The 23,778-nt window shown below is 49.6% G+C and overlaps 3 protein-coding genes across 4 annotated transcripts; 1 reads left to right on the top strand and 2 right to left on the bottom strand.

The window, feature by feature from the left end:
* Nucleotides 1-762: 762 nt before the first annotated feature.
* apbb1 (amyloid beta (A4) precursor protein-binding, family B, member 1 (Fe65)) lies at nucleotides 763-7,849 on the bottom strand. Its single transcript, XM_052077699.1, has 14 exons — nucleotides 7,685-7,849; nucleotides 6,156-6,712; nucleotides 5,449-5,654; nucleotides 5,309-5,368; nucleotides 5,156-5,235; nucleotides 5,002-5,068; nucleotides 4,524-4,670; nucleotides 3,936-4,063; nucleotides 3,471-3,585; nucleotides 3,001-3,079; nucleotides 2,841-2,921; nucleotides 2,646-2,761; nucleotides 2,228-2,404; nucleotides 763-1,915 (listed from the first exon to the last, which is right to left on the bottom strand). Exons 2-14 carry the CDS (start codon nucleotides 6,688-6,690, stop codon nucleotides 1,760-1,762), a joined length of 1,947 nt encoding a protein of 648 aa, XP_051933659.1. The 5' UTR covers nucleotides 6,691-6,712; nucleotides 7,685-7,849; the 3' UTR covers nucleotides 763-1,759.
* Nucleotides 7,850-8,126: 277 nt separating this feature from the next.
* Nucleotides 8,127-17,617, bottom strand: LOC127608565 (integrin-linked protein kinase). 2 transcript variants are annotated; one of them, XM_052077709.1, is made up of 13 exons: nucleotides 17,146-17,617; nucleotides 15,872-16,100; nucleotides 12,316-12,481; nucleotides 11,815-11,910; nucleotides 11,629-11,725; nucleotides 11,471-11,554; nucleotides 10,951-11,036; nucleotides 10,311-10,420; nucleotides 10,018-10,145; nucleotides 9,824-9,945; nucleotides 9,614-9,713; nucleotides 9,388-9,518; nucleotides 8,127-9,209 (listed from the first exon to the last, which is right to left on the bottom strand). In XM_052077709.1, exons 2-13 carry the CDS (start codon nucleotides 15,958-15,960, stop codon nucleotides 9,060-9,062), a joined length of 1,359 nt encoding a protein of 452 aa, XP_051933669.1. In that variant the 5' UTR covers nucleotides 15,961-16,100; nucleotides 17,146-17,617; the 3' UTR covers nucleotides 8,127-9,059. The 2 variants fall into 2 exon arrangements, with proteins under 2 accessions (XP_051933669.1, XP_051933667.1); XM_052077707.1 differs by having other exon boundaries at nucleotides 15,872-16,089.
* Nucleotides 17,618-18,023: 406 nt separating this feature from the next.
* On the top strand, nucleotides 18,024-21,335 carry rrp8 (ribosomal RNA processing 8). The gene is made up of 8 exons (XM_052077701.1): nucleotides 18,024-18,201; nucleotides 18,358-18,466; nucleotides 18,686-18,947; nucleotides 19,250-19,988; nucleotides 20,120-20,249; nucleotides 20,323-20,429; nucleotides 20,756-20,852; nucleotides 21,037-21,335. The coding sequence occupies exons 2-8, from the start codon at nucleotides 18,371-18,373 to the stop codon at nucleotides 21,148-21,150; spliced, it is 1,545 nt and encodes a 514-aa protein (XP_051933661.1). The 5' UTR covers nucleotides 18,024-18,201; nucleotides 18,358-18,370; the 3' UTR covers nucleotides 21,151-21,335.
* The last annotated feature ends 2,443 nt before the right edge of the window (nucleotides 21,336-23,778 follow it).

Raw genomic sequence — 23,778 nt, 5'->3', positions numbered from 1 at the left:
GGAAGCAGGAAAGCAAAAGTCAAATGAAAGGTGGGCAAGCGTGCATGTGTTTTGCTTTTTGTCGCCCTACGTTTGGGTCCAGGACAGGGGACCTCTTTTACATGAGAATGCAAACATGCTGTAAGGGGGGGGTGGGGGATTCGGGGTCAGTGACACAGAAAGCACAAATGACATTTGCAGGCACATGTGTAAATCCTCCAGAGAGACGTTCTCTTCCTAACAGAAACACTTTCAACCATTGCACAAAAGAGGACGACTGGGCGCAAAAAATGTCGGCGTCCACTTTCGCGAGCTGCTCTAATTTCAACTTTGCTCCAAAGCCAATTTGACCCCAGAACATACGAACCCGCCTAACTTTGGAGTCACTGACTGGAGACCGAGGCTCCAAAGCGGAACCGTTGATTAAACTCTTCACTGAAGGTCTCACTCGGGCTTTCAACCCGTACTTGAAAGCGTAAGCCTCATTCAAACCAGGAAGCGGGCTTCTGAATTCCTCCTCACATAGATTAGAGACCTCACATAGAAAGATGGAGAGCGAGCAAGATAGACGCTCGGAAGCTTAGCTCGTCTCATGCACAGATGTGTGTGTATATACGGTCGAAGACGGACAGAGAATTAGGTGCTAGTTAGTTTAGCTTGTCGAATATATGGCATCGATAAGATGGCGCCATGGAGAACTGATTGACATGAAAGCGCAACAAAGCGTAGGGCTCCCCCTCGTGGTTCCAGTGTGCACTGCAAATAATAACCGCCAAGACAGCAATATGTTGACATTTATTGTGCGCTTTCTTACATATACACATCCATTTTTTGGGAACACCTAAAATGTACATGTGTAGAAATAATAAATTAGAATCCCGCTAGCCGGACATGGGCGTGATGGGCAAAAGGTGAACGGCAAAGGCGGCGGTTACGTGATGAACGTGGGTGAGTTAGTGTCGCTAATATAGAAATATATACAGGATACATACTTTTTTCTTTTAACCATTAGCCTTGACTATTACTAGGGATCTACACATCAACGATAAGATCATTCAATTATTCGTTCCAAAAAAAAAAAACATCCTATTTGAATGTGTGGAATTGCCTTCCATACAAACAAACCAACCTGCTCTGTGGTGGGTTTATGATCACACACACACACGCGCGCACACACACACAGAGCGACTAGAGTGACGCGCAGAGAGAACACGGAGGAAACACTGAAGGGTTCCCACACTTACACAAGCGTCGGACAGAACGACTGAGCAAGTGTGTGCCGCGTTGTTCCCTTGCTCTCGGGGTGACATTTTCGGTAAGGTCGTTATTGCACGTGAGCCACTCAACTTGCATGCAAATGAATGAATGAATGATGACAATCTCTTTGGAAGACTCATGTGCATGATGTGCGCGTATGTGCGTGTATGTGTGCGTGTGTGAGACAATCTACAGTATAGCGCTCATTCGAGCGTCTTTTCGCATGTGACGTACATTACGTCCCAACATTCCAAGTGTTGTTTCTGTTAAAACACAAAAATAGTTCAGAGTGACATGAAAGAACCCCAGTCAGGCCGGAATTCCACCGATTAGGGGAGGAAAGTTTCAACAACAAAAAAAAGAGAGAGGGGGGGGGGGACAGATCAAATCACCGCCCCGAGCTACTCCACAAGACGACAGAACAAGTGTATGAGGTGTCAAGTGTGTGTGTGTGGTGGAGAGGGTGGGGCTGGTAGTGTGACATGGAGATGTTTTGCATGGACCTTCCTGGTGTCGCGGCCCGTCAAGGCGACTGGGAGCCCGACCTGTAGCTCTTGAAGCTGCCCAGGAGACTCTGCACGCCCTTCCGGACGCGGCGGGCCACAGAGTCGGCGGGCGGGGTGGGCAAGCAGGACGCCAGGCCGGGCGGACGTGCGTCCAGACACTTCTGGTAGCGGAGCTGTTCAAAAAAAAATGCGTATGCATAAATTAATCAAGAAATCCATGCATGTATGCCATGAATTAGCATAACATAGCAAAGCGAGACAAAAATAAACACGTCTTCTTTGGCAGAAAGAAAAATGTCCAAGTGGAAAAAAAAAATCGGGGACTTGCAGGACCTCGAAGTGGGAGTTGACAACAAACGTAAACGTTACCTTTTTACAGTTTGAAATAGATAACTCTATTTCAACTCTATTCTATTCTATTAAGATTTCAGGCTGACACAGTTGTCTGAAAAGGACCACTTTGACCCTCAGGCATGAAAACTGACCATGCAGGCGGCCTGGACGGCCTCGCTGAGGCTGGCGGCGTTGGGCTCGCACCAGAACTTGTGGCAGGTGAAGTCTCGCGGGCCGTCGGCCATGATGAAGGCGAAGGTGCGGACGTCCTTGCCCACGCCCATGAACGAAAGGAAGCGCACCCGGCACTCCGACAGAACCTCTTCTGTCTGAAATCATGTGATATAGGAAATGATATCTGCGAGTCATTATTCAAGAATATGCGGATCGGAGGGCTGAGCTGCATCAATAATTCATTGCTAAATTGCGTCTTCTTTTTTTTTTTTTTTCCAAAAGGGTGCATTATTTATGCATTGTAATCGGGAACTGGATTTTTCGGACGACAAGAAAATCAAGAGCCAAGAGCTCGGACATTTGACTCTGAGGAGATGTAGGCCAAGATCCTGGCACCTGTTTTGCGAGTATGGTGAGGGTCGCGGGCGCCACGTTGACAGACACCGGGGTCCAGACGCTTTTGTCTTTGCCCGCCACGGCCGCCTCCAGAGCCTCATTGATCACGTCCATCCCTGCCAAAGGTTTTGTCACGTCAGAGCCTAGATGGCGTACGCTGCCCCGAAGAGGGGAAGGCAGCCAGTGTTGTCTTACCCACTGGCTTGAGGACAGGCTCACTGCCGAGGTAATAGACTTGGAAGCGCTGGAAAAGTTCATTTTTGGGAGCTGGAAACTCTGGTGAGCAATAGGAAAGGGATATGAGGCGAGATCCAGTCCACCGATTCAACTTGTGGAAAAACATGCTGGCGTTTACCTTCGACAGACAGGGGTTTGCCCGTGTCCGAGCTGAGACGACTCACGCCTGGCTTGGATGACTTTCTTTCCATCATTATCTATGACACAAAAGAAAAATTTAAAAAAACTTTTTTTTTTCCCCCACCCTAACTACAGCTTGTTCAAATGAATACCAAAACGTAAAAATACGGGTTCAAAAACCCAATGATTTTGTGCTAAAACACCACCCAATGCGTTTTGGGTGTTTTTTTTTTAATTACAAAATATTCATCAAGGGCTTTGCGCACCTCCTCAGTCAGTCTCGAGGCTGTGGGCATGATTTCAAGATGATAAAGCCATTTCTGGCTTTATCAGATCTTGCGAGTGAGAGTAATCAATCCAAGTGTAAATGAGTCCAAACAGTCAAAGATGGCTCCCCATTGGGGTTAAAACGGACAGCGCTGAATGAGTTACGGTGTGTTGCATCGAGCATCATGACAGGAGTCCCACCTTGGAGCACATCTCGTGCAATGTGGTGGCAATGTTTTTGGCGGGCGAGTCGCAGCGAAATACGTGACACTTCAGGACCTGCGTCAGATTGTCCCGGGCCACGTAGGCAAAATCCCTGTGGAACAAAACATAGAAACATGAATTGGTCATATCACCATACTATTATTGGTCAAAATTGTGTCAACATATTCAAGACAAAAAAAACAAAAAACTTCAGGTATACCTTTCCCTTTTCGTGTGGGCAAAAAGCAGCATGGAAGAAAAATACAAGCGTTAGAACATTGCAAAGCCACTACTACTTAGTCGATGCAGATGTAATTGCCCAAAGTGTCCAGCAGAGGCCCTCAACGTACAAACAACACGACTCAGAGCTCACACGTAGGAAAAAGCAAACCGTCGGGAAAGATTCCCTGCAGCTGAAATGTACTTCGGGCCGTCTTATCACGAGTCGGGGTGAAAACGGACCTGCCGTTGTCTCTGCCGACGCCCCACACGCGAATGCTGCCGATGGGCTGCGTGTGAAGCAGCGTCTGTCCCAGCGGATCGATCAGGTTCATGGTGTCGCTCTCCAGCACCATCAGCATGTCCTTGCCCTGCGCAAAAACACACACGGGCGGATCACGACGCGGCACTTAATAAATACGCGTTTTTAAATTGGGAGGCAATTTAACCTACGGCGCAGTCATTCAAATCAGTGCAGATTCAATGTTCACCTTCACCCAGAGGTCAACACAACTATCAAAAAGTCAAATGAACTCATCTTAAAACATAACGTGCTGAACAGGGCTGGGCCGATCCCGTAGACGTACGCATTTCATATTGATAACTGATTTTTTAACAAGGACACCGATGAAAAATTTCAAACCAATTAATGTGTGCACGCAGGCATGCACTTCACTCTCTATTCGCAGCTACAGTATGTTGTTAGTGTAATCAGTCAGCAAGGACACATTTAGACCTAAGGGGGCGGCGCAAGGAGAGAAAAGAAATCAATAAATAATATAATTGATCAAAGGCATTGCGTGCCCAGCGTCGTGAGAAAAAGACGGTCACCTCTCCCCAGATGCCGGCGGTGTCATGCAGGTTGTGCTTGTGGTAGGAGAGCTGGCGAATGCAGTTGTTGACGGCCACGCTGCTCTTGCCCGGCGCCATGTCTTCCTCCGACATCTCCACCCAGCCCAGCGAACGCACCGCGAAGCACTGCCGAGCGCCGTCGACACGAGGCAGACAGTCAGCCAAGTGTACGGTTCGGTTCCCTCAAAACAACGAGGAATCCATCGGCCCATCGGGTGAAATGTCAGGATGGAGCCGAAGTGGGCAAACTTCTTTCAAAGCTTCGTCCGTGTTCGCCTTATGCAACTTTTCAGTCGCTCTTGCTCAGCTGAAACTTTCCAGGCTTTTCTGCGACTCTTGCGGCTAACTCCGTTGCAACCAGTTGTGTCGCTCGAAATTTGCTGGCCACTAGCGGCCAAAAAATGTACTGCTGCGTTTTAAGCTCCATCCTGACATTTCAAAAATTCCACTTGGGTACCTTGCTCTCTAAATCAGTGCAGAGTGGGACCACCTTCTCGTCATCCTCAGACGGGGGGCAGTTGTAGCTACAGAGTGAGGGACAAATGAGAATGTTGCACTTTTTTTTCCCAAATGATCCAAGAACCTGTTGACACGACAGCAAGAGCAAATACTTGAGGTTGATGGAAGCGTAGCGCAGAGTTGCCCCCTCAAACTCTCGCAGACTTTGATCAGACGCAGCCTCCGCTTCCTCCTGAGGACACCCAAACAATGCTATGATCCGCCATTCTCTGCCCCGACTGCATTTACAAGATTGTTTGGGTTACCTTCCACAGCTCTCCGTCGGCGCCGCCTTCATCTGTGCTGGAAAACTGAGCCCAGGTGTCCTGCGAATGGACATTTGCCATTTAAATGAGAGAAAAAAAGGAAAACAAATCATAGCTTGGGATTTTATAGGGCATCTAACCTCGGGCTCCTCGCACGGCGTGGTCTCCAGGGACATGGTGGAGGACAACATCGAGTCGCCGACCTTCCCCAGCGGCGAGGGGGGCTCCCACTGGGTGGTGCCGGTGGGGATGTGCCAGTAGTAGGTGCCCGACGTATCGCGAACCCTCATCCAGCCGGCCGGCAGGTCCGTGTCGGTCTCGAAAGCGCTCGAGTCCCAGAAGGAGTCTGGAGAGGGACAAATGTGGATTGGAATATATCACGACATTGTCACATGCTCACAATTAGCCAAGGAAGAAGAAGCAGTTTAGCATTCAAAATGAAGCTTACTATCCACTACATGACAAAAAAAAGAGAGAGAGAGATTTTTGGCAGGGGATAAAAGTTGCTTTCTTACGGCTGCTGATCATTTTTCCACAATCTATCGACAGCTGACGAGGCTGGCCCATGAACGGTGAAAATGCGCATATCGAGACCCATTGGAAATGCACAGCGAGAGGGAACAAATGTTTGCAATCGTTTTTTTTTTTTAAACGAAGCCCCCAATTAATCAGACATCTGCATATTTCTCGGCCAAAAATCGCCATCAGCCTCAAACAAACAAATCAATCCAGATCGGTCATGCCCTAGTAAAAAGGGGGCAGATTTTATTGCGGCCTTCAAATTTGAAATCACTCTCCTGCGAGATGACAAAAACGGAGTAGGGCCACTCGGGCACTCGGGCCTTACCTCTGTTGCCGTTGGGAGAAGAAGCATCGGCGGCGTTGTCCTGAGTGGCGGCGGGCCAGTTGGACTCGTCGTCGCTCGGCGTCCCGTTGACGTTGGCGAACAGGAGGCACGCGTTCCTGCCGGAGACACCTCCATCTCTCCCTCCTCCTCCATCGGGGGCCTCCTCTCCATCCGCGGGACCTTCCTCTGACTTCTCCCCCTTGTCTTCTTCCCTCTCCTTCTCCTCGTCCTCGTCCAAGGCATGGATGAGGAGCGGCTCATTGAGAATGTTGTTGGCTTCTTCCCGGGTGGCCGCTTTGGGGGACTCTTCCCGTTCCCCGTCCGGGTTGCCGTTGTGGCTGATGTTGCAGTTGTGGTCCTGCTCCTGCTGGTTCTCGCTCACTTTGCGCAGCTGGTTCTGGCCCTCCTTGTGCCACTTGGCGTTGTTGCCCGTCGACTCGTGCTCACACCAGTCGTTCAGCTTGTTGTTCTTCAGCTCCTCGCCGCGATGTTTGTTGACCAAGTACGGCCTGACGTCGTCGTCGTGGCCACCCATCGCTACTTCGAGTTCCACGTAGCTGGAGGCCAAGACGGGGGAGAGAATATACGTCTCTGAGTGCTGATACCCGTGGTTTGGTCATAGGAAATCAAGTTATCTAGCCTGTATAGAGAGAAACCTCGAGCTCTAACTGTGCATATGTGTATATATATGTGCTGTGGTAATGTGCACAACGTTGCTGTGGGTTATAATGCGATTAAATAAACATTTTAGGAATAGCACCCTCTGCCTTGTTTTTGATAAACACTTGGGCCAAGGATTGTTTTTCAATGTTGACCATTATGTGGTTTCATGGAGAGCTAACTGTCTTTTAAGGTGGTGCATGCTGTGTTTAATCATGGCTATGGCATTTAAAAGCTATTAGGGGGTTACTGTAATGAGATTGGATGTTGTTAGCAAGCCAGCTCGCAAATAAATAAATGAATAAATAACGTTTATACAATACCGCGATGGCATCGCAGTTATTGGTCGTTTTCGAATACAAAATCTTGGGGGCGGAAAAAAATAAGATCTGGACCTTGGACGTTGTTAGCATTCTAGCTAGGCTGGCTCGCTGCATTGGGCCAATCAAGTCGAACCGAGTAGAACAGCACCGTGAAATACACACTTATAAATGATATCGTTCATTTAAACCATCAATCGAAGCCTGACATTTCGCTATTACGTTCTAATCATCGGAATCTGAAACGTACATTGGCCACCGTTAATCTACCGATAACGTTGCCGCGGATTTCGCCATCCTGGCATCACGGTGACATTTATTCGCCTTTCTGGAATCAAATAACATAAAACAAACTAAAGTAAAATAGGCTTGATGAAACCTCTCCCTTCCGCGCCGGCCCCGTTTTTCGGATGCCTCGGCCCGCCGCTCGAAGGTAATGACGGCCAGTCGGTCGCCATCATCTTGGCTAAGCTAACGTTAGCTCCTCGGGCGAACTCCGAAACATCGAATTCAAGCGCAAGCCACCCGACTGGAAGAAATCTTACTTACAGTCGGACTCTCCTTGGCTTCCAAAGACGTCCAGTTAAGCGAGCTCGCTACATGTTTCTATGTTACCGCGATGGCGACGTCCCGTCTCCAAGCTGGGGCGGGGGTGGCGGCGGCGGGGCTCGGCTGGTGACGAGCCTGCGTCAGTCGCTCACGTCACGGCCGACTTGGGATGCTCTTACCCCGTTCGCAACCAAAGCCTCTGAGGGTTGGACATCTCTCCGCGAAAGACGATTCGATACGGTTCAAGTGTGTCACAATTTTAAAAATCGAACCATTCAATTAGGTTCGATTCACTGGGATTACTTGAAGATGTAAATTGCTCTAACATAAGGTACGAAACGTGAAGTGCCACGAATAATTCCCTCATGCACTGTATATTGCCAACGGCAGGTCACAAACAAGCTTTTTTTGTGACTCCCATACAAAATGAACACACCAAATCTATTCTCAGTTTTCAATTTAATATATATAGATATAAATACATACATTTGTATAGCTTGCTTTTGATTTTGGCTTGGACGCAAAAAAGCTGATGCAGGCACAGAAATGACAAGAGTGAATGAAGAGCAAGCAAAGGAAAATAGAACAGCTGCAGGATGCGACCAGGATGATTTCCAGTAAGTACACAATTTGTTCTTCGTTTGACGGCCACAATTCAACAATTAAACACTTAAGTTTCCTCTCAGGCACTTTTATGCACGTAGAAATAACGAAAGGCATAATTGGGCTACATTTTCAAACGAGAGGTAAAACATAGACCATATGTAATGGTGCGTACACTATTTTAGGTGTATGGGAAGCGGTTAAAAAAAAAATCGCTTAATCATTCCCGAGAAATGCTTTTTCTTGCTTTACAAAATGCTGACGCGGCAACTCATGCTGCTGGGATGAGACCTGCTTTGAGCATATCGCTGGCATCGGGTCAACAGCGCCCATGTCACAATTTGGCCAATTTCATACTTTTCAGTCATTTCAGCGGGTGCCGTTTTTATAAAATATTGACCAAAGTGTGGAAAACGGCTTTCTCTCTTTGAGGATGTGATTTAAACCCTTGGGTTGAGCAAACATGCCGTTTTGGGGGAGGGGTCTCCTTAAAAGTGATGATTTTTGAGGTACAAGGAATCCGCCCAAGGCCAGCGATATACAAGAACCATTCAGGTCCAAATAAAACCCGTCGATACCCTCCACAGGTTATTCAGTCACGTGTTCAGTCTATGATTACAGTCGACATGTACAATATATATTAATAGAAAAAAAATGACAACTAGAAAAATAACTGCTGTTGGATTGTAGTGGTGACGGAGCTCGATGCTTAGGTAAGGAAAAAGAGTTTAAGGCAACATCCCGGGGGTAAAAAGTCGGCTTTTTTTTTCCTTTACTTATCTTGCATCTTCTCCAAAATAGGCACAATCATGTCAAACTTGGGCCTCTTGGCCGGGTCCTCGTTCATGCAGATCTTCATCAACTTGCAGATGTGCGGCGAGATGCCGGGAGGGATGGTGGGCCTCAAGCCCTCCAAGGCAACCTGAAGGGAAAACCAGAACGTTACCAACATCATTCAAATCGACGAGGCCTCTCCACAATGACGTTTGGAGCGTGGCAGCAATCGGTCGCTCATCAGGTAGAAGGAAGCAGAGGATCTTCTCGCAGCGGACTTAAGTGGGAGGGGAAAAACTCTTTCTCCCGGCGATCTTTTTGCTGACCTTCATGCCGATTTCCATGTTGGAGAGGTCCGCGAAGGGCACCTCCCTGGTCACCAGCTCCCACAGCAGCACGGCGAAGCTCCACATGTCCGCCGACCGCCGGTTGATCTCCTCTGGCTTCTTCTGCAGGGCTGCAAGCGATCGACCGGGCCAAAAAATTAGAGCCGGCATGCAGGCGGACCCGATGTTATCACTCATTCCACGATGTGTGTGCTGCATCACGTACCCTCGGGGGCCACCCAAGCGGGCGAGTACATCCTGCCAGGACACTGAAAGGAGAACTTGACGTCTGCCATGCTGATCCTGGCTGTCATGTCTTCATCGATCTGTAGGGGGGAGGGGGGGTGGGGGGACAAGATGTCACTGCTGAGTGAAAGGGAACATGAGGATGGGCTTTTTGGACATCAAGCTGCGTCTGCGAAAGAAGTCTTCTCACCATGATGCTCTTGCTGTTCAGATAGTGTCGAGGGATCATGGGCTCCAACGTGTGCAAGAAGGCCATTCCGCAGGCGATGTCCAAAGCGAACTTGACCGCTTGCGTCTGGTCCACCACAAAGTCTGGCGGCGGCGGCGGCACGGCGACGTCAAGGAAAGGTCATTGGGATGGCGGCGTGACGACAAAGTACTCACTGGTGCCCTCGTGCAGCACGTTGTAGAGGGAGCCGTACGGCATCCAGTGTGTGATGATGATGGGGTGAGGGGCCGGCGGGGACTGGCAGGCTCCCAACATGGGGAGGACGTTCGGGTGGGAAAATATCCTGGGATGGTGAGCGACCGGGAGGACAAGGACATCGGACATCAACCAGGAGTGCGAGACGCAATGGGACGTGGCAAGTACTTCCGGGTGGCAGCGCGATCACACGTGGCTAGCTAACACAAGCTAGCCATCACAAGAGTCGCGCACGGGCGCGTCGGATCGGCACCTGAGTTTGGGATACTCCTCGTTGAAGTCCCTGCTTTTCCGAGTGGTCCAGTCGCGCACCTTCAGCACTTTGACCACAATCTCGTTGCCTTGCCAGCGGCCTTGCCATAGCTGCGCACCATCAAGGATACGGTACAAAGGTTACGGGCAAAGCGCAAGTACAGTGAAACCCCGCCTGGTCGCGATTTGCCGAGAAAGGCAACCTTGAGTCATTCTATATTTGCGCTCCCTTTCTAGAACAGGCAAAGAGGGCTCCAAACTGCGGCTTAGGGGCTATTTGCGGACCGCCCTCCCTTTTTCAGCAGCCCCTGATATGACCCCCAAAATGAAGAAATCATTGTCCTAAAAATGACCTTTGGCACGGGCTGCAAAAGGAAGGCGGAAGGCGGGCAGGGTGAGAAGGCGGGTGGTCAAAAGTTAAAGAGGGTGTGCACATTTACGCAACCACGTCCTCGGTCGTTTGCGTTTGCTTTTCGTCTCAAGTTTGTCAACGTTTTCATTCGATCTCAGCGTTTGATACGGCAAAGTCAAAGTTGAGCCGCTTTGAAAAGATACTCAAATGTTTGGCGATTCGACTTTGCGATTTGCGAGGCTTCACTGTACAATCGACGGCACGGCGCGGCGACCGGTTCTCAACGTACCTCTCCAGACTGGTTCTCGTTGATTCGGGCCAGGAGCGAGAGCTGCTTATAGTCGATGCCTGCGTGTTTGTTCAAAGTACCGTTGCCTAGAAACACAAGAAAGAAAGAAAATGTCGAACATCTTCGCCTCCGTGTGCCCCGTGATTGGCTGGCAACCGGTTCAGGGTGTCCCCCCCCCTTCCCTTTTGGTTGGCAAGAGTCGAAACGGGCTCAGCAATTCACTCCTGGCGATTATCGGGGCCAATATTCATCATTTTGACAGAGGTGAGTTTGTTGGAAGTAAAACAAAAATGTGAACAACGAGCATTGGAGTTGCGTGAACACGCGGCAAAATTGGAAAGCTTTCAAGAGCCATTTTATTTGTTAAAGTTTTCATTTAACTTGCCGAGACATGCTGTGCCAAGCCTGGGAGCTCTGAAATTTGAAAACAAGCACGTCTACTGTCTAAGATAAACATAAATCTTGAACATGATGCAAATTCCTAAAAAGCGGGGGGGGGGGGGGGGGGGTGTCTACTCACGGGGTCGTGTTCTGGTGGTGCCTTTCCAAAAGGTGTCTTTGAAGGGGATTTTGGTCAAATTCTGTCCCATTTTCTCAGCTTTTTCTACACCACAAAAGACAAAAAAAAATGAACAGAGAACGGACTGGGAACGAGTAGACGGGGTGCAGACGGGCTACCTTTGAGAAGCGCTTGCAGGTGAGGTTTGGCTTTGTCCAGGGGCGTTTCCCCATATTTGTTACAGATGCTCACCTGGGCCCCGTTGTTCACAAGGTCCTGCCGGGTGGACAAGAAGCAAAAAAAAACATTGTGGCGAGGGCGCGGTGAACGAGTTGAACTTCAAGGCCACCGGGGGGCGCACTAACCTCCGCCACCAGGTCTTGTCCCCAGAAGCAGGCGTAATGCAGCGGCGTGTTCCCGTGTTCGTTGGCTGCGTTGGTGTCCGCTTTGCACTGAATCAGCTACAAAAAAGGATGAGACGCTACAGACGGCCGCCGTAATGTTTGGGCTGAAGGCAGCACGTGTGCAGAAAATATTCCCGACGTAGCGGCTCGTCACGAGACGCCAATACGAAACGGCGTTTATACGCCAGAAGCATCCGAGGCTAACAAGCGCTGCCAACAATACCGACGCCCGACAGATTACGACAGGTTCGAGTCCGCAGTGTTCTGCAATAAATCTCCGTGCGTGCCATTTCAACAAAAAAAAAAAGAGATCCAATCATGTGACACACCTCCCCAAATAAAAGTCAATAAATAAAAATACAAATGGTTAAGTTCTTGGATGTTCTTTGCCGTCAACGGGACAAGACGGTCGGATGAGTGAATGTGCACGCGTGACCCCCCCCCCCTTTCTTCCCCCAGTACCTTTCCCAGAATGTCGCGATGTCCGTGGCTGGCGGCCAGGTGCAGGGGCGTGTCATCCCCTCGGTTCATGACGTTGATGCGAGCGCCGCGCATGATGAGCATGTCCACCACGCTGCAGCGGCCCTCCCGACACGCCCAGTGCAGAGGGCTGAAGCCGTGGTCGTCCCTGCAAAGTCCCAATCGCAGTTTCAACGCGGCTTGCGGTGTCATCTATCGGCTTGATGTGAATGTGTCATTTGTCTTCATTCGTCCGGTGGCTTTGCATGTCTCCTCGATCAAGTCTCTTGCTCTCTCACACACACACACACACACCAACCCCAGGGAGAACTGAAGGAGCATTATGACGGAATCTCAATTCCACCCCCCCGGGCTGTTCCACTAGCTTGTAGCAACACGTCCTGCGTGGTTGAGTCGAGGTCCCGCACAGACCCCCTCAGTCCCACGACACCGTCTATCTGTGAATCGCGTGGGAGGAGGGTCATTTCCTGTCTGAGCAAAAGGCCAAACCCGAAAAAACTCATTAGTTCACATTTATGATCCCGCAGAAGGAAGTCTGATGCTTGTGGAAGTAAGATCTGGACCGCTGACAAAATGACGCCCTACGGGAGATTGGAGTGGAGACCGCCATTCTTCAGACTAAGCATTCTTCAGAGCCCTCCCTTTGTCGGCCCGTGTGTCAACTCTGGTCCGCGTTTCAAGTTTCAGCCCGTGTCAAGTATGCCCATGTGTCATTTCAGCTGGCGTGTCACGTCAGAGGAGGCGCGAAGACAACGCAAGCGTCGAGTTAGCCCACGCGTCAACGAGGCTCGCCCGTGTGTCCGCTTGGCCCGCGTGTCAAGGTATCTCATCCGCGCGTCAAGTCCCAACCGGTGTTCCATCAATTTGGTGTTAGCGCGCGTGTCGATTTAGCCTCAGCGTCAACCTGTCCAATCTCTCCATTCCTCTCGTCATGTCATTTCCGTCAATGTGGCCCTTCGGCGCCTCCTGTTGGCTTTGTGTCAAGGGTCCACCTGTGTGTCAATAACACAATCCTCAAATCAGCCCGTGCGTCAATTTCAGGCTATGTGTCAAATCGGACCGTATATCAAGTCAGGGCCGACCCGTTTTTAAAAATGAACACCCGCACTTTCTTACTCCCGTTAGCATGAACGCACAAATGAATCCAAGAACGGCACTTTCAGGCGCTCCGGTTTCCCACGTCTATTTCCAGTGTGGCAAGCTTTTCGGGATAGGTTTTCCCTTTGAGTTAGACTTGCCCCCCCCCCCCCCCCCGCCCTCCTCCCGACCCGCTGCTGTCATTTATTTCAGGCATTTCCACCTGCCAACAGGCCTCAGTCTGGCAGATGCAATAGAAAAGAATCTCGAATCCGAGGAGGCGAGCGCCACTTGACGCGACAGGACGACTCATCCTATTTTACAATCAACTAAGTCATCAGATCCCCCCCGAGACGGCCATGCACCCGTTTCAAAGGCCTTTCATTCATATAAAGCGTCAGCGCAAGCACTAAATGTCCACTTGCCGCCGCACTGCCAAAGGGAGTTCTAAATAAAAATCAGCAATCACCCTGTAAACCTCCCACCTTCCCAAACAAGGAGCCGTCACGCAGCGCAGCGCAGCTCAGCCTGCGCGGCTACCGCTGCTAGCTTTACAGCTAAATAAAGACAACGATTGAAGCGCTAAGCCCAAGAAGGCCCGAGCGCCTGTTTGAAGAAAAATGAGGCGGCGAGGCCAAGTTCAACCTTCAAGCGCAATCTTCCAACCAGCAGAATAAAGAGGAATGTCGGAAAAGAAACCATTGGAGGGGGGGGAGGTGTTGAGCGGGGGGGTGGGGGTGATGCGCATTCCACGCACACTTGTCTGTCTGGCCGAACAGCGGAGCCCGCTACGGTCGTCCTGCCGAACGCGAGTGGATTTGCCCGCGTGCAAGTCCTTGTAAGGAGATTGGGCGGCCGCGCTTTCCCGGGAAGGTTGCGGCGGCGGCGTAAACAATCCAGTCGGACGCAAAGTATTTCATGCAAAGGAGTGACGTGGAAGGTCAAATACAATCCCGAGTTTACACTTGGGGGACAAACTGGACCTGGCAATTTAGCAGCCTCTTTACCAGTCAGCTGACCGAACCAGACACGCGGCGCAACCATGTGGTGAAAAAAAAAAAATGCGGCTTTTGATGAATTGCAACTTAGCGGCTTCAGTGCCAAATTGACTTTCCACAAAATGTCTTCAATTTAGAGTGAAGCAGTGAAACTTTTTTAAAAACTCTCTCAACGTGCACCCGTTTCTTTTCATCTGCTGGTCAGGGAACCGCTTCTCCGATTGGATGACAAGGTTCAAGTACCATATTTTCACAACCATGCGGCGCACCGGATCAAAAAGGCATAGTGACACTTACGGGTGCCATTTCTGTTTTTAACACTTAAGACGCACTGCGTTATTAAACGTAAAAAAAAAAAAAGGTAGCATGTAACAATGTACTCGCGTTATTTTTTTGATCAAGCCTGATCCTCAAATCCATCAAAGTCCTCATTTTTTGCCTCGAAAATCAACCACTGGGCAAATTCACCTTCATCCGTCATCATTTGCCGTCGCCCAAACGGGTATGTACGAAAGTGGGGATGGTTTGACAGAACGGTCAGGAAGGGAAGACAACAGAATTCAAATCTCAGGAGACCTCCACTGTATTGCAAAGTTACGTCCAACACGTGACAGAAAAGCGATCTGCGTTCCTCTTCTTCCCACTCAAGGCGATAAATCAGCCAGTCTGGGGAGAAAGGAGCTCGACGTGCTCATTTCGCTAATGGAATCGTGCAAACGCGCACCCGGTCGGCTGCTGCGGACGCCATTTGGCCGCTTGAAGCCGTTGCCAAGTCCCCACCGCGTCAGTTCCCGCAGCGCCGTCCACGGCGAGCTTCCCGTGCTGGCGTCACGCTTTGTGGAAGGGAATTCCCGACCTATAAACACGAGCTTCCGAGGAAGTGGGTTCAATCTCGGGCCAGGGGCCCACTGGGGACAAACTAAGAGTCAGTCGCTGCTGTGCAAACGCCAAGTCGGCGGAGGGAGTCTCGATGTTGGCGGAATATTTTCGACCTTGTGCAGTGTTTGTAAAAGTCGCCCCCGCCCCAACATGACACAGTGAGAGAGCAAAGCCAACTTGCCGGTAGCATCTTTTATCACTGTTCTGTATTGGAGGCGCCGATAGAAAAAGCGGATAAAGTGGATGTGCGGCGCGGAGCCAGACCATCACCCATCACCCCCCCCCCCCCCAACTTCAGTGGTCCAGATCGTCATTGTCTGTTTGTATCAACTGTGCGGATTGAATCTGGGGACAAAGTGAATCCGACAATTTTCCAAACTTCAATGACGACTCAGCAGTTTACCACTTGGGTGGGGGTGGGGGGGTCTTAGCCCATCTGAACAGCGCATATAAAATGCAGCTTTTCCCGTTTCTATTTTCCGCAGCAGTTCAATTTCATGTCAACGGCATCCAAACCATCCATTTTACACCCAAGGAGGAAGCAGTCCGCCTTTCACCCGCCTACAGCCCAAAAGGCATCTCACCCTTGGTTGAGGTCATTTTCCGTGTTGTCCAGCCAGAGGCGCACGGCCACCGCGTTGCCTTCTCGACACTGCGTGAAGATGTCGTCCATTTTGGCACCTTAACCTAGAGTGACGCGACGTGGAGCTGAAGCAGCAAGACTGCGGTTTCATCTGTCCCTCACCGGGGCCAGTGAGGGACACGATCGCTGATCCTCGGAGGGGGTCGAGGGGGGGGGGCACTCGCACCGGCCTGAAAATGGAAAATGTTGAAAGAACAGCGTTGGAAAACGTGCTGATCATTGGGCCGGCCCAGGTGGCTTTCTAATTACATTGAGAGTTCTCGCGTTCCACCTTCAGGAGGCAAATGACGTTAGTCATGTGAAATGTTTCTTATCCCGAGTTGGCAGATGATGACGACAGCCCGAGTCAGTAATTTTACTTTTGGATTTAGCTTCTAAGTAGTTTACCACAGTTTCTTCCAGATATAGTGCTCATTTCAAAGAGCGAAACAGGACCATGTGCATAGCTTTAAACTGGTTCAATCATTTTTAATGACCTGCCCGAGAGCAAAACTGATTCTTTTGAGGCGTTTCGTGCGCATCTTTAAGCAAATTGGAATTTCCGATCACTTCAATAAGGGAGTACAGTTTCATCCTACACCGTCTGCTGGTCACTTCGGGCCATTTGCAAACAAATTCAAGCAAATGTTTGCAAGTCGTTGCTCCCTCAAAGTGAGGAATTGCCGTTGTTTGCTTGCGACACCAACTTAAATGTGCTCAACTTCATCCTTCAAGGATAATAACCGACACATCTTGTAGTATGAGGGACAGATTGTTGAGTGCGGTGCCATTTGCGCTAACGTGCCCCAAGTGCCTTGAACCTTGATTTGTATTGAACATGGAAACACTTCCGCGACACTGTAAGACGAGTAAAGAATATTTGAATGAGTTCAAATCGTCAAAGATTTTTTGATACGAAGGATAAGTTTGATAAATCATTTTTTCTGGTAGCAACGGCTGCTAACGCGCTAAAACACGATGGGGGGGGGTCAAACTTGTTGATTTCAACGCAACACGACCATAACACAGAGAGCTCTCCTCAAAAAGGAAGCAGCCAACACAACACTCAAGTAAAGAGGAACAAAAAAATTAGACATTTGGTAACCAAGCAAGCTAGCCTCCATTCTGGACGGTCCGTTTCTCTCATCGTCAATTGTAGCGCAGCGACAAAAGTCGGCGTCGGTTCGCCATTTAAGAACCACGACTTACGACCCTGTGTCACAAAAAAAACCTTACCGAATGAAAAGGCGTGAAAGGAGGCCTCCGGAGAAGTTTCTGGCGGTGCTGTTCGGCGCTTGGGAGAGACGAAACGGTGGTGCCGAGCCGACTGCCTACGTCCACACCCTCGCGCAAGGGAGGGCGTACTACTCTCCTACTCGGCCTCGGCAGCTGGTTGACACTGCGCCCCTTACAGACTAGAGGGAGCATCGCATCAAACAATATACCCTCAGGGGATGGATTCTTTTCAGATAGGTCGATGTGTCCGAAAGTCCACCCTTATGTCCTACACTTAAAACCTCATTCGCAATATAGTTTCGCACGACATGTAGCGCTTTCACAGCGGTTACCTCTGCCTTTTTGGCGATGGCGATTCGGACAGCCAGCTCACTGCATTGTCCTCGTCGCAGAGCACGTCACCGCCATACCTGTCATGACGCATCGGCACATTAAGATCTCCGATTCCATATTGTGGGTTTAATTTTTTTAAATGTCTACTTTTTTTTACTTTGTCATGTGTATTTTCAATTCTATAAAACGAATGCATTATTTCTGTGGCGTGGACTGTCTGTACACTTGCGCCATTTCGTTCCTACTCGCAATGCATTGTGGTCCATAGTAACATGTTGGGTGAACATCGATACTGATTAATTTTCCAAGTGCACCGTGGGTGCCCTTCGCTTTTCCTCCGTGGACGTTCAGGCACCCCTACAAAAAAAAGTTTTCCATTTAACTTCCGCACAACAGAGTTCAGCTCGCGAGTCTTCGTGCGCCCCGTTTCAACGAAGGCCTAATTGAAAAATAGAGAATGGTTTACAGCATTTAGTTATGCAAGGTAATTGCTACCAGAGATCGCATCATGCTAATGTTTTGTACATTTGAAATGGAAAAAAAAGTCGAGTGGAGACCCTTTGACGTCATCAACGCGCGCCGGTTAACTTTTCCGCTTCGGCCACGCGCATGCAAGCTGAGCGAAATAGGTGGCATTTCTGCAAAAGATTATACTTAACTACGTTTGGAGATAAACTTGCCGTTTTCGTCTACCGTCGTCACTATTAAACACGCCTTAGGCAGGTGAGTAAAATTAGAGCTGAATCGGGATGTAGTACAGTACTACATCCCAATTCAGTCCATACTGTACGCCCCAGTACAGTACTACTAGTACTGGTACAGTACTAGTAGTAGTAGTACTGTACCGGTATTTATCGTAAAATCAATCAATGTTAACAGTTTGCGAGGGAGTATGTTTCACGAGGACGAAGATTGGAATGACGCCGCCGACGTCCTAAGTGAAATTGTTGTGAAACGGAAGCCAAACAGCGACACCGCCGATGTGAAGGTATGTCACGGTACAGTACATGTGGGGAGTCAGCACACATCACGTGTTTAGAGATTCGCACACCCCCAAAATATGCAGCATCACAATTACAGTGTCAGTCGTGTTCAATGGTGTTTGAAGCCCCACCCCTTGTTGCTTACCTGAGGGGAAATGGGGATAGGGGGGGTGTCTATTTGGGGTTAGAGTCGCCACCCGTATAGCATTTTCCTTTCTGCTTAGTCCAAACATGTGGGAAAGAAGAGTCTCCTGCGGACGCTACAGACTTTAGAATCGCTACCAGACTGGAAGGGCGACGACCAGCTTCAGCCTGACAGCGACAGCGACGTCGAAGCCGCCGCGCCGCAAACCACCAAGAAGAAAAAGAAAAAAAAGAGGAGGACGACAAAACAAGCCAGTATGACAACGGCAGAGCAGGAGAACAACATTGAGGTCAAGGAAGAGAAAACTGTAGCCAAAAAGAAGAAAGTGGAAAAAATAAGTGGTGAGTTTGGGAATTTCCTGCATATACATATTGGAAAAGAGAAACCTCTATTGTGGCTCGAGACTTTCAGAAAATTGGATTTTCCAGTACATCTCATTTATTTTTCTGTATAGTGAGTCATATTTTAAATATGACTGGGGCTTAAAATCTTGGCTTGTTTATTGTGAAAATACTTTTTATGTCGTCATCGTTGAGTCACTGCTTCGTATCAGCATGTTATCATAAATGCCACGAAATTCTGTGCTAATAATTTCAATATTTTTGGAGGTGCGCATACATAATGGAAAGATTTCCTTTGGAAGGTGTCCCGAAGAGCAAAAGCGCATCTGCCGGCGAGAGGGAGCGCAAAGCGAGCCCGCAGCAGCCGGCCGGCGATGTCTCGAAGGTCAGCAGGCGGCAGTGGAAAAACAAAATGAAGAACAAGCGCAAATGCAAAAATAAATACCGGCAGAATAAAGCTCAAGAAGAAGTCGCGAAGGACGATAAAACTCTGCTGCCGACGCCTTCGCACATCAACGGTGGCAAGCCGGTGCAAGCGCCGGACAAGCAAACGCTGCCGCAGAAAAGGAGAAAAACAAACGAGGACGACGACACGGGGGCGTCGGCTATTAAATGCGCCAAGAAGGAAAGGGACGAAAGCGGCAACGGATCATCGCGGGGTTCCGAGATGCTCGGGCAAAAAGCCGAGCTTCTGAAACGCCAACGCCTGCGGAAGCTTCTCCGGCCGGCCGATCCCGAGAAGCCCCTTTCGGAGGAGGCCCCCCTGGAAGCCGTTTCGGAGGAGGCCCCCCGGGAATCCGTTTCCGAGGATGCGACGGGGGATCGCTCGAGTCGTTTGCGCTCGCGGGTGGAGCAGCGCTTGGACGCGGCCCGCTTCCGCTACATCAACCAGTTGCTGTACAGCAGCAGCAGCGGCGAGGCCAAGCGCATGTTCCAGCAGGACCCGCAGGCCTTCCAGATCTACCACAGGGGCTTCACGGCGCAGGTGCGCCACTGGCCCACCAACCCCGTGGACGCCATCATCGCCTACATTCGCAAGAAGTGAGGCGTCCTCCTTTCCGTTGCACACACGCAGCGTGTTGGCTACTTATCGGTTGGTCACATGACATACGTGATGTTGTCACTTCAGCCTTCGCCTCAGCCATTTTTTCTCCCCCCGTGTGTCGTTTCAGACCGTCCTCGCTGGTGGTGGCCGACTTTGGCTGCGGCGACTGCAAGATCGCCCTCAGCGTCAAGAACAAAGTGCACAGTTTCGACTTGGTGGCGACTTGCGACCTGGTGACGGTCTGCGACATGGCCCACGTGCGTTTGTGTTGGTGCGCGCGTCCCCCCGCCAAAGCGTTCGCGCCGACAATCTCCGCCTCCTCCCCTGCAGGTGCCGCTGCCCGACAGGTCGGTGGACATTGGCGTCTTCTGCCTGTCGCTGATGGGAACCAATCTGACGGCGTTTCTCGTCGAGGCCAACCGGGTCTTGAAAAGGGGGTAAATTCATTCAGTCAAATCACTTGACGCTTTAATCAAGAAGCCCCCCCCGCCCCCCCCCCCAAAAAAACTGCACGGTGTCGTAAGAGGTTAAGACGGGTGGCGGAGTCACAATTGATTTCGTCACAAACTTCACATTTTACTGTGAGAAATGTCTGTGAATGCTCTTTGCAGATGATAAAGAATATGGGAATATTTACTCATTCTATTGACGCTGCCAGTAGACACAGGCTTGCGCTCGCAAGTCGAAAAACAATTGTAATCGCGGTCACTCGTATCTCAGGGCAGCACCGTGCGTGGCTCTCAGTATTTTTTATTTTTTTTAGGGGCGTGCTGAAAATCGCAGAGGTGGCGAGCAGGTTCGACAACGTGCGTAACTTTCTCACGGGGCTGGCCAAGTTGGGATTCAAGTTGGAGTCCAAGGTGAGAGCACAAGTCACTTGATTAGGCAACGTGTGAAATGAGGCAGAAAACGTTTTGGTTGAGATCCACACTTGATCGCATTTTCAATTGAAGTGACAGTAAACGAACACAACTTTTTAATCAAATGAATTTTGGTTTGAATTTGCTGATATTTTCATGTTGTTGTGTTTGCGCTCTCCTTTAGGACACAGAGAACACACATTTCTACACTTTCGACCTCACCAAGACGAGCGATGCGCCAGAAAAGGTGAAGAATTTCGGCTTGCAGCTGAAGGCCTGCTTGTACAAGAAGAGATGACGTGAAAAATGAACTGCAAAGTGTTCGCTCGGACCGCTGCACCATTGTTGAAAAATGCCTTTTGTGATTTGTTATCTTGACGACTGGCTGCTTTTGTTTCCAATTCCTTTCGATATGGAAAATTGTATCATATGTAAAATACGGGACGGGAGGAGGGACGACAACATTAAACATTTTGACGAGAATCAAGTCTTATTCTCTGAGAATAACAATCATGGAAGCGGATATTTTTCGGGGGTACGTGTATAAAATGATATTTTCGATGATAAGGACAAGTGAGTGAATTTCCTAACCGGTGGGGAGCAGTTCCTTCTTGTTATTGCTACACTTGTCAGCATTTGCCACAAGGGGGCGCGCTAAGACCGATTTAATAAGACAAATGGCACCCGACAGTGTTGTACTGTATTAAAACAAACTACAACGCAATGAAGGGTTGTTTTTTTTTTTTTATTTTGTGATGAAGGCTCCATTTTCGCCCCCCCCCCCGCACATTTTTGCCACCCTTTCCCCCCCTCTCTCGCGTACCCTGGATTTGAATGGCGGGCGGCGTGACGCGAGGCCCACCATGTGCTGCTCCGCACCCACACTGCGGAGCGATGCGGCGCGGCCGTGTGGAAAGTTGTGCGAAGCGCGAACCATCGAGCGGCTCGCGCACGTCCCACATCAAATGACTGACTGGTTTTCTTTCCAACGGCGAAATGAACAAAAGATGGATCTCTTTATACTGCGAGGCCAAAGGCAGATGGAATTTCTTGCACATGAATGGCATCCAAATATGTCATCTTTTTTTTTTTTGCCAAACTAACTCTGGCTGAACTGAACCCAACCCCTGGGCCGAACCCCAACAGTCGCGCGCAGCCTGAACTTCAACACAGACCCCCGCACGAACCCGTCGCCCTGTGCTAGACTGGCAAGAACTTAGCTCCACTTTACAATAACATGACACAGGTCAAAGTAGAAATCTTCCAAATAATTTGAGTACAAAGTACAGTACTGGCATATTATTGGCATGTAAACCATGTTTATGATTTAGATGAGGGCTCCCCAAGTTTTTTTTGCCCCATGAACCGTTTTTTGTCAGACAACATTTCTGATCGCTATGGTAATGTTTAATGCCTTCAAAATACGATGCAACGCAAATTCAAAGTGCATGAAAATGTCAACTCACCGCAATGCTGAATCAGTGCGAGCGCCGAGCTTGATTTTCTGCAAGCGGGCGGTTCCATCTCGGGGTAATAGGAGACAATGACACCTCAAGTGTGTGCTTCATGTCGAGTCGACTTCGTTATTTGGTTTTAGCTGCACAACACCCCCGCCTCACACAGGTAGCATGACGGAAATAGCAACAGTGCTAATGTGGCAGCCATAATTTGAATCCAGAACACCGGCAGTTGTTGTCTCCTCACCTGATTGAGAGGCGCGGTTTGACGTGCGTCAAGTGACACAGACGGATGTAACGGAGAATCGGGTAATTTTTCAAAATAAGATATCTTTCGTTTTCCAAAATAAATACATCCAAATGAGTTTTTCTTTTCCAGGCCCAACTGGGCGACGCTAGAATGAAAAGGTCAACTGGGGCCGGTGACCTTGCGCCCTCCCAAACATAGCCGTGGACAAAACCCAAAATATGTCAGAGAGCACCCGAGACCACCCTGCAGCGCGCTGCGGCTCCTGCATCACAGCTTAATGATGTCTTTTCGGGCAAATTAAGCGAGTGCAGGCAAAAAAAAAAAAAACAAAAAAAAACAGCCTGTCCAGTGCAGGCCGGTGCCTGTTTAGCACACAGAACGTTCACGCACGATAAAACATTGGCCTCATAATTCTGAGGGTCGGGCTTTGAATGTTTGCTGAAGAATTCAAAGAAAAGCCTCAATAGCATGCCCCTCCCCCCCCATTGACAAGCTGCCCGCGTGTGACCCAAGTGAGAATACGCTCAATAGAAAAGGGATGGCGAGTTTCAAAGCGAGAAGGCTCTTCGTTTTGATGCAAAATTGCCAACAAAGCCGTTTTCCTCTTTTCCTTGCCATGTTTTTTTTTCTTTTTTTCCGCTCTTTTGTATTTTTGTTCTTTTTTTGTTCCAAGTTTCTTGCTCCACCACGGCTGCCAAAGGTGCTGTCGAAAGTCTGTCTAGCAAAGAAGCCTCAATAGGTCACAGAGGTCACAATAGGTCATCGTGCGCTGTCATTTGGTTGGACATGAAGAAGCCTGTTGATTTGGGGGGTCTGACGGTGTCTCGTTTTAGGAGACGCTTGCCAACGCAAATTAGTCAGGGTTGGAACACTCGCGCCTCGCGAAGAAAATGTTTGCACTTTGTTGTTTGGTGTAGCCATGACGACGCAATAACTCCGAATATCGATGAGATATTGTTCCGTGCACGACATATATCCCGAGCTGGCTCATGGAACATCATCAAACACACGAACGCCACCCCCCTCCCCTCCCACCCCCCTACCCCCCACCCAAAAAAAAATCATTGGCTTCGTGAAACGTGTGCTCCGCGACGACTGGCAGGAGTTCCAAAGCGCTGACTGCATCCATGATGCTTTGCAGGAGGCACCCGAGCACACGCTCACAGATGTGAGTGGGGGGGGGGGGGGCGGGGATTGTGGGAAAAATTGAGCACATTGG

This window comes from Hippocampus zosterae, chromosome 10, assembly GCF_025434085.1.
Source record: "Hippocampus zosterae strain Florida chromosome 10, ASM2543408v3, whole genome shotgun sequence".
Classification (NCBI taxonomy): Eukaryota; Metazoa; Chordata; class Actinopteri; order Syngnathiformes; family Syngnathidae; genus Hippocampus; species Hippocampus zosterae.
The sequence above is the reverse complement of the archived record's forward strand: the minus strand, read 5'-3'. Positions and strand labels throughout refer to the sequence as shown.